At 36.5% G+C, this 9397-nt stretch overlaps 2 protein-coding genes and 1 long non-coding RNA gene across 8 annotated transcripts in view; 2 read left to right on the top strand and 1 right to left on the bottom strand.

Moving 5' to 3' along the window:
• LOC104769488 (protein RETICULATA-RELATED 4, chloroplastic) overlaps positions 1 to 2562 on the top strand; it is a 3072-nt gene extending 510 nt beyond the window's left edge. Inside the window, exons 2-9 of one of the 3 annotated variants that reach the window (XM_010493706.2) lie at positions 235 to 538; positions 779 to 847; positions 1252 to 1383; positions 1479 to 1532; positions 1633 to 1677; positions 1839 to 1978; positions 2060 to 2185; positions 2276 to 2562. In XM_010493706.2, the coding sequence (XP_010492008.1) occupies positions 235 to 538; positions 779 to 847; positions 1252 to 1383; positions 1479 to 1532; positions 1633 to 1677; positions 1839 to 1978; positions 2060 to 2185; positions 2276 to 2321 (916 nt within the window). In that variant the 3' untranslated portion in view covers positions 2322 to 2562. Of the gene's footprint in view, positions 539 to 778; positions 848 to 1251; positions 1384 to 1478; positions 1533 to 1632; positions 1678 to 1838; positions 1979 to 2059; positions 2186 to 2275 lie in introns of all 3 variants that reach the window. The other 2 variants (XM_010493707.2, XM_010493708.2) reach the window with 2 other exon arrangements.
• On the bottom strand, positions 2630 to 4567 carry LOC104769490. The gene is made up of 3 exons (XM_010493709.2): positions 3597 to 4567; positions 2894 to 3430; positions 2630 to 2800 (listed from the first exon to the last, which is right to left on the bottom strand). The coding sequence occupies exons 1-3, from the start codon at positions 4479 to 4481 to the stop codon at positions 2702 to 2704; spliced, it is 1521 nt and encodes a 506-aa protein (XP_010492011.1). The 5' UTR covers positions 4482 to 4567; the 3' UTR covers positions 2630 to 2701.
• LOC104769487 lies at positions 5875 to 7498 on the top strand. 4 transcript variants are annotated; one of them, XR_764397.2, is made up of 4 exons: positions 5875 to 6076; positions 6392 to 6632; positions 6757 to 6884; positions 7179 to 7498. It is a non-coding gene; the product is annotated as an uncharacterized LOC104769487 (long non-coding RNA). The 4 variants fall into 4 exon arrangements; XR_764399.2 differs by having other exon boundaries at positions 7166 to 7498; XR_764398.2 differs by having other exon boundaries at positions 6757 to 6889.

Below are 9397 nucleotides of genomic sequence, written 5' to 3'. Positions count from 1 at the left end.
ATCAATGGCAATAGCGTCCTGCTTCTTCTGTGTTCCTACCCCGAATACATCTATCTCTGAATCCAATCTCACATGGCCTCACCTCGCTTCATTTCCTAGACTCTCTTCATCCTCTTTTAACGGTGTAATCTCTGCCAAGTCCATCTCTTTCAACCGACGTGTCCCTATTTCCCCTGTTTTCTCCGCCTCGATTGGTAACGGCGGCTCTGATAACATCGGAGGAGGTCACGGTGGTGGCGATGGAGGTAAGAACAATGGAGACGGAGAAGGTGGCGAGGACAGGGATAGGAACAGGAACGAGGCGATGCTTTTGTTGAAGGAGTCAGGGACTGAATTGGAGAGTCTTCCTAAGGATCTAGCGGCTGCTATTGAGTCGGGTCGGATTCCTGGATCGGTTATTAACAGGTTTTTGGAGCTCCAGAAATCGGCTGTGATGCGGTGGCTGATGCAGTTTGCTGGGTTTAGAGAAAGACTTTTGGCTGATGATCTCTTCTTGGCTAAACTCTCCATGGAGTGTGGTGTTGGCATCTTCACCAAGGTCTCTCTCTCTGCTTTCCACTTCACTTGATTACTAATTTCAGTTGCAAAGTTTTGATTTTTTTGGTGCTTTATGGAGAATTCATCAGGAAAATGATTTGAATTTGGTTTCAATCATGATTTACGAACCGGACACCTTTTGATTTATTACTTTTTAACAGAGCAAATCTGGTAATCCTAGTTGTAGTTAATAGTTTTTAAAGCTAACATGTTTGAGAACGTGTTGCTTCTTTTGTTTCAGACTGCTGCTGAGTATGAACGGCGTAGAGAAAACTTCTTCAATGAACTTGAAGTTGTCTTTGCCGATGTGGTAATCATTCTTCTCTCTTTTTCCTGTGGTGACTTTTTTTTTCTATCTAAAATTGTTAGATGGTGGATGGATGAGAAATTTGTCAACAAATATCTTTTAGATGACCCATTCGGGTTGACGAAGAGTTGGGGGGTAGTTTGTGGTTGTGATGGGGTCTGCAATTTTTTTTCACCATTAGTTTTTGCATGACTATGAGAGTAGTTGAAATTTGCTTTGTCTCTGAGGTAAGAACCAAAATTTTGAACTGTTCAATAGCAAATTTGGAGAAAAATAAAGTAGTATGGGGTCACCCTTTGCTGCTTTGTCACTTTGTAAGAAAAATTTCCTGCTGTATTCATTGCGATCTTCTGTTGAATTAGGTTAAGCGTACTTACTTTCATTTTGATTCTTTTTTTCTCTATTAGGCGATGGCTATCATTGCCGATTTCATGTTAGTTTATCTTCCTGCTCCTACTGTTTCTCTTCGACCACCTCTCGCACTTACTGCTGGTGGTATATCCAAGTTTTTCCACAACTGCCCTGACAATGCCTTCCAGGTATCATTCTTTTTTGTAAAAGACTTGTTCTAGGGCATGCGGATTAAGTTTACAACAGTTTGTTCTCATCTAATTATCCAATGTGCTTTCTGCAGGTTGCTCTTTCTGGAACCTCATATACTCTCTTGCAAAGGCTAGGTGCTATAACGGTGTGTGGTTTCTGTCACTTTCTTACTATATGATCTTAATAGTGTACCACGCCAATAGTTTGGTTCTGGATAATATAAATTGTTTGTATATGCTATGCAGCGCAATGGAGCTAAGCTGTTTGCCGTTGGCACCACATCATCGCTGGTGAGTCCAAACATATGTACCTGAAAAACGAAACTCTAGTCAGATAATGGATTAGTTTCCTTGAACATGATTTTTTTACAAAACTATTTCTCCAGTAACTAATTCCATCACATTTCGTTACTTCATTCTTTTGACTTGTCTAATCCGTATAATTTGGTCAGGTTGGTACTGCTATTACAAATGCATTCATAAAAGCACGAGGAGCTGTGGACCAAACTTCTGAAGGTGAAATCGAAACTGTTCCAATAGTCTCCACAAGTGTTGCATATGGTGTCTACATGGCTGTTTCTAGCAACCTAAGGTACTGAGTTTCGTTCTACCAAACGTTACTAAAGACGTAAAAAAACATAGAAACTCAGTGCATGTGGTTGGAAATAAACAGGTACCAAGTAGTGGCTGGTGTGATTGAACAACGTCTCCTGGAGCCAATGCTACACCAACACAAACTTGCACTCAGTGCATTGTGTTTCGCAGTTAGAACAGGAAACACATTCTTGGGTTCCTTATTGTAAGTTGTTTTAAAACCCCAAACCTTGTTCTTAACTCTCTGTCCTCAGCAGTTTTAACTCACATATGTTCTTTTTGTTGGTGTCCGCAGATGGGTGGATTATGCTCGCCTCATCGGTATCCAGAAATCTCATTGATGAAGCAGAAGAAGAACCGGATGTGCCGGATTCTGACATGGTCTTCCTTGCATACTTATGTATACGCAAACGCAAAACTACTTTTGTCTTCGACTCTTCTTATGATTGTTTCTGATTTCCGGACCGTTTGATTGTTCTTTTTTGTTGGTCCTATTTCTAGAAAATTAGTCGATTTTTCCATGGAAACGTAGGCTATTTTCACGAGGCACAAAGATTTTTATGCATTTGGGGTTTGAAACCTCTTGATTCCCCAATGTGGGGATTGACTTTGTCAAGTGTCTATTCTCGTTGCAACTAGAAGTTGTATAAACCAAATGAAAAACCAATTTCACATTAATAATAATAGGGAATCAATGATAGATGTATCTGAAGACAATGTCCTAAGCAAGAACTTCATCTTTGTGACAAGCTCTTATCTTCACTTCCAAAATCTCGGTACTGTTAACATTTTGCACATCGCAACATTCAATCCCTTCACCCTGTTAAAGATTTCAAGTTGATGTTTAGATCATAAGGAAATGGATTAAACCAATTTGCTTTAACAAAAGTATAGAGGGTATATATATTGATACCATCTTGTGCATAGTAGCAGCAATGACTCGGACTTGTGAAATGTTACGAGCAGAATGGTTTCCATTTAGCACACAAGGAGGTAAACTTCTTGCCATTTTCATCTTGTAGATTGTAGTTACCACGCTCTGGTTCTTGTCCTCCACAACCGAATCAAAGAAAAACTGATGAGGCATTTCGCACGGATCATTAGTCACCCGCCTCGTGTTAAATGTATACGACGGTATTCTAACACTCGTCCATGGCCGGAATGTTTCTAGAGGGCGTTTCAGGTGGTTTCTTGGGAATATAGATTGGTAAATGTGGACTGAGTATCCCCAAGAGACAGAGACTGACCAGTTATTTCCCCTTTGGTAACATATTGTCTGTTGCAAGACACGGGACTGGTCTGTTTTCGCGGTTTTCATGAGGTGGTTCACTGATTGTTGGCGGTTCATGCCTGGGAAAATCGGGTCTATGACATCAAAATGGTGGAGGCTGATAACAGGACACTGAGGATGAGCTGATAAGAGACCTGATATGTCACCGTGCATATCAATCTGGTTATAAGACACCCCAAGAAAGACAGTCAGAGTGAGTTTATAGTGAGGCACAAGAAACTTTTCTTGTTCACACTAAACCGAACCGAACCATATTACTATATCACATTTTAGTTTTAAAACAAAAGTCTCTTGAAACTGTAAATTTGGATTAACATTCTCTTACCTGATGCATGCCTTTCTCTAAAGTAAGATCAATTCCCAAGTCGGCTAAGCAACGAAATGAGAGAAGATCGCTATAAAATCCAAGGTAGCGTCTGATACATTCTTCCATTTTGTTGAGAAGTGTTACCACGGTTGGATAGCTCAATGCGTATCCGCCGCCTCCATATCCCATGTCGAAAGAGAAAACTGCATTTGACCAAACGTTTTCCGAGTTCATCCCGATGTAATAGTGCTTCTTGTGGTCATACCTGTCGAGAGCCTCGACTAAGTTGTCCAAGAAGAAGAGAGTATCATCATCTGCTATCACAAACCATCTTGTCTCCTTGGACGCTTTCTTAAACGACTCATGGAGTGATTGGAAAAGGCGAATCTGAGTCTTGAATTTGTTTGTGATGGATGAGTCTTTATTAACAGAGAAAGGAGGGGATTGGTTAGGCCAAGGCAAGAGATCACGACCAGGTGGTCTTTCGAGGAAGACATATCCTTTTGTGATGTTTGGTCTCCACCAAGGCTCTATGTAGCCTCTCCTATATCTCCAAGTCTTTGTACTACCAACAATGACAAAAAATAGATGGGTGAGTTTTGTAGGAGACTCTCTTGTTATTTGCAAGGACGATGATGCGGGTTTTTCTGAAGTGGAAGAGAAACCAAGGTCGAGAGGGGCAAAGATTTTATGGGTTATTATTTGATGAGGATGGTTAAATGCAAATGTGTATAACAAGAAAAGTAGTGCACCGGAAACTGATAAGGACTTCCACAAGGTAGATAATGATAGGTTGTGAGAAATCTGACTCAGTTTGGATACTTTGGTGTTGTTATTGTCCTCATATGCCATTGCAGACTTACACCAAGAGGAATCGATAGAGGTTTCTGACTCTATACACATACATATGTATAGAAATAGTTAATAAAGTAGCGGGGAATGAAGATCAAAGAAAGAAAAAGTAGACGGGAATGTTGATCGTGAGAGGCTGAGAGCTGATGTGAATAAATCATGTGATTTGGATGCTTGAAGCAGGTGATTAGTCGGCTAAAAAGGTATTGTAACTTTCTCGTTTTAGAAAAAAGGATTAAAATCTAAAAAGAAGCCAAAATAAGGGCTGATGAAACAATTTTTATGCTGCTTCTATGCATTATTGCATGCAACATTTATATTCACATATATTATTACCCTACACATACAGTTATGAACTTTCTACACCAAGCTTAAACCGTCACAGTATCACACTTAAGATATGAGAACATTATGAAGAAAATACCATATTTATTCCTTTATTAAATTTTTTGTTATCTATATTAGTATTTTTGTAGCACTTTTTGTTATTTATACTGATCTGCACAGATGATTTATGCTTTAACTGAGAGAAACATGAAAGGCTATAGAGAGAGTAATTGCCACCTTGAACCAGGTGGAGAACCCATCTCTTAGCCTTCAACAACAATTGACGATTAATGGCTGTGTAGAAAAGAGATATTTAGTGAATAATCTTTTATAATTAATATAGATAATTAGAAGATTTATTCCACACTAAAGACCATTGAAGGACAACATATATTGATGGCAACGATGACCTTAAAGTGAGTAAGTCTTACTGGACGGTAAAAAAAATCTTGTACATGCTGCTTTGGATACCAGAAATAAAAGTTTTTTTTTTCGCTCTATCAGTAGCAACTGCAATTTAGTGTGTTTCAATTTTCTATGTAAAACTAGCGGCATTAAAAAAGTTTACAATTTATAACTGATATATCTAAACTTAACAAAAAAATTAAAATTATGAATATTTAAATATATCAATTTATCAAAATAACACAAATGAGTTATATTACATGACTGAATTGATAATACTAAAATATAAAATATCATTAATATGATACTTCATTACGGAATAAATCTTAATTTTACTATTTTAAAAACACCAATATAAAATATGTCAAATCAAAATTATTTAATTAAGATTGTATTAAACAAACATTGTTGTGCGGTATACAACCAATCACTAAAATTAACAAAAGAGTACATTAGTAAAATTAGTATTAAAATAATAAATTAACAAAACAAAAAAAATTGCCTTGCGGTATACTGCGAGTCATAATTTCTACAGAAAAACACAAGTAATCCAATTCTTAAACCTAGTTATAACCAGTTGATCAGCATTAATAATCAACTTTGTTCTAGAAATATAATGCACCTGTTATTCACCAGTTTGACTGCATGTGTAATTTGTAGGCCAATAAGACTGGGCCGAATTGGGCCTATATATTTGCCTACCAAAACCCGTCTAGACCGCTTTTTCGATTAAACCCGATTTGACTGAAATTAATCAATCAGACCGATTTGGGTTTAGCGATTTTGATCTGCTGCGCTTTTTTTGCGGCTCTGGTTCGCCGGTTTCGTCTCCTTTCTTGTCTGGTTTGCGATCTTCGGTGTCTCCCTCCCTGTCTGTGCTCTGCTCTCTTTCAGCGGAATCTCTCTCAACCGATGTAAGTTGTGCCCTTTCTTCCTTCTCTCTCTCACCGTTTAATTTTGTTTTTGTTTCCCGTCGCTTTTTTTTAGTTTAGGGATTTCGTATCATTACGATGAGATGCCTTTGGTAATTTTCTTTATGAATGAATCGACTTTAAGGATCTGGGTCAGTGGGTCTATTGGAAAGGAAGAAACTTTGGCTTAATATAGATAAATGATTTTTCTTTCATTAGATTTTTAGGATTTTATAGCAATTTGATGATTAGCTCTTATCTATCTATTACTCAGATAACGACTTTTTTAAACTCAGCTTCTTCCTTTACTGAATTCAGATCCTCCTCTCAATCACTCTATATTAGTTATCTCTGTTACTGGACGTAAGGTGTTACGTGATGCTATTAGTTGGACAACAGAGAGAATGCCTTGAATGAACCACTGAGAAATGAAGTTTTGGGGAGGCTTTTTAGTGATCATTGGTTCCATTTCCTTTGTTGGATTTGTGTTTGCAGCTATAGTCTCCAAGTTGTTTCCACTCTCTGACAATCCCGTTATCAAAGCTATTCAGAATGACAGGTACCCACTCATTCTTGTATTCTTGTTCCAGGCTATTGTTTTTGTTTATTTATTATGTATTCAGAATGAATTCTGTTACTACGTGTGTGTATTGTCAGCCTCTCATGATTTAAACATTTTGCAGGTACTACTGCTTCTTGGCTCCACTGACTTTACCAGCTCTACTGGTTGCTGTTTACTTTCATTGGCTTAGCATGAAGCTCTTCAAGCACGCATGATACATATCGCGTAGCAAAAACATCTTTCTCCAAGGTAAGGTTAGACTCAGAGTTCAAATCTCTCTACGTTACTGGCTTCTTATTCATTGAAATGCCACTCTTTAAGTTAATCACAAAAGGGAGGGATAATCATGCTAATGCTGAGAAATAGTTTTTTTGTTTTTTTTTGGTGGCTGAATATTAGTTTAGTTTACCCTTGTAATTGCTGTTGAATTTGTATGTAGCTTCCGGTAGAGAGATCAATATCTTTTGTCATCTGTCTTTAGAGACATGAAATCTGATTTCTTTTTTTACTTTTTTTTTTTTGGCTAATAGGTTCTTTCTGCAGGTGTATATGATGTCTTTGCAGAGGGAACAATAACATCTGGTCCGAAGCATTCTTCTGAGGCTGTCCGATCACAGTTGTTTTGTCACATCTCATGGTTGGAAGGAATTGTGGATTTTCTGGAGATGAGTTTTGTGTAGAATGGTTATAAGCACGGTTCGATTACTACTACATTGTTGCAGACTCCGAAAGATTCAATATTGTAACCCGGGATAATTTGTGTGCTATACTTGCTATTATTATCTGTCTTTAGAAAGCAGATTGTAACCAACTTATGTAATCACATATTCATGTTATAAAGTCACTTTCACATTGCCATCAAACCGAGAAAGATAAAACTGTCAGATGAATTGGATGTTGCATTCTGATGAAAGTCTGGGGAGAGACAGCAGAATAGCTCGCAAGAGCTTACTGTTGTTGTCATGAACCAGCTTTTTTACCTTTTTATATTTACCATTTCTTTCTATCAATTAGAGCTTACATGTCTATGAAAAAATAAAATTCCAAAAGAAATGGTAAATGTAAAAAGGTTAAAAAGATATCCGATATAAATTGTTGGAAAGAAATGGTAAATATATATAAAAAGGTAAAAAAGCTGGTTCATGGTCATGTGCATAAAGGTTGAACTTTTGAAGGACTCTTTTGTCTCATATTTTGAGACTTTGTTTGTTATTGGTGAGTGGTTGATTAATCCACGAAGTCGTATGAGAGGAGTGCAATGCATATGTCCTTCCTGGATCCATGTGGGTACGTATTTCTAACTTATATATTCCCTTTATATACTACACATGCATATAATATTTGTATATACCTCCTTTAATCTTGTGGTTCTGATATGATGATGATGAAACTTATCTCTGATATTGTTAATGCTTTTTATTGTCATCACAAATATTAGACTGCTGGTTATGTATTAGATTTGAGGTACGTAGAAAAAGGTAATCAATAATAATAATTACTCAAACATGGTTAATTAGTTCAAATAACTTCAATCAATGGGTCAAAAAGTTCAATCAAATCGGTGTAAGTCGAAACTAGTCACAGAAAAGGACTAAAACGCTAATCTTTTAATGAAAGTCTAAGCGTAGTTGTCTAGTAGACATGAATCTCTCATCTATCCCATGCAGACATGCTTTAATTATATGTATACCAATCCGCATAAATGGGACTAAAACTAAAGTCACAGAACACAAACATGCCCATCTTTTTTTTTTGTTCTTGTGACAAGTACAATTTCATCTGTATCCAAACAACAATTGTTTTAAGGAGACAAGAAGAAGGAAGAGCTATTTCGATCCTCAATAACAACATTACAACGAGGTTGAAAATTCTCCGACACACATAAGTTGTCATTGTTATTGACTTATTTGCCAAAAAAAAAAGGTTCAATTAACCCAAGTCGAAAAGGTCCCCTCGAGAGGAAAAAAGAACCTACTATAACAGAAAATTAAACTGGTTGACCCCAGAAGACAAGCACACATGAACATGATCACCGGAGACAATACACAACCCAATTATTATTTTCTTGTTCCGTTAATCACGACCGCTCACAAATTATTTAATACTACTAGTAGTAGTATCGAAAATTAATCATGCAATGCATACGAGGAATAAAAGAGTAAAATTTGACGGAGCAGTGAAAAAAATCGGTGCTCGTGAGATCCCTTAAAAGAGTGAAAGTAAAAAAAATAAAAAAAGCAAAAGAGATTGATCAGACGCGCGCGTGTGAAATACACTGCCTGTGAAAAGGCTGTCTCTTTCTCTCTCTCACTCTGACACTGATTTAACAGTACTTTGGTAGATTTTATCATAAATCTCTTAAAATATTATTTATTTCTTAATTTCTTTAAACACTTTTTTCCTTAAAAAACAATTATATTTTCCGTCATTAAGAAAAAAGCCAACTCAATTTTCCTTCTAAAAAGCGATTAGAATTAAATAAGGGAATAAGAATAACAAGTACCCAAAAAAAAAAATCATTAATGTTAATTCAAACATAAATATTCAAAATTCCTCTTTTTTTGGAGGGTCATATTAAGTAATAACTGAATTAAAATCTAAAATGTGTGGCTTTCCATATAAGACAAAAAATAAATAATAGCATAGAGAATATTCACTGTAATGCTTAGGTGTTATCAAATTATTTCGCTTAATCCCCTTCATTAAAAATCCACATTACTCGTTAAACTTATCATCTTCATCATAATCATATTCTCCATAGT

This window comes from Camelina sativa, chromosome 20 (assembly GCF_000633955.1).
Source record: "Camelina sativa cultivar DH55 chromosome 20, Cs, whole genome shotgun sequence".
In the NCBI taxonomy this organism is placed as follows: domain Eukaryota; kingdom Viridiplantae; phylum Streptophyta; class Magnoliopsida; order Brassicales; family Brassicaceae; genus Camelina; species Camelina sativa.
Note: the sequence above shows the minus strand (reverse complement) of the source record. Positions and strands in the feature narration are given on the sequence as shown.

Excerpts from the sequence above, each read along its gene's own strand:
- LOC104769490 (XM_010493709.2), bottom strand. The coding sequence starts at position 4,481 with ATGTGTATAGAGTCAGAAACCTCTATCGATTCCTCTTGGTGTAAGTCT. Across the intron at positions 3,431-3,596 it reads TAGAGAAAGGCATGCATCAG|ATTGATATGCACGGTGACAT; the intron begins GTAAGAGAATGT and ends TCTTATAACCAG. Across the intron at positions 2,801-2,893 it reads CTGCTACTATGCACAAGATG|GGTGAAGGGATTGAATGTTG; the intron begins GTATCAATATAT and ends AATCTTTAACAG.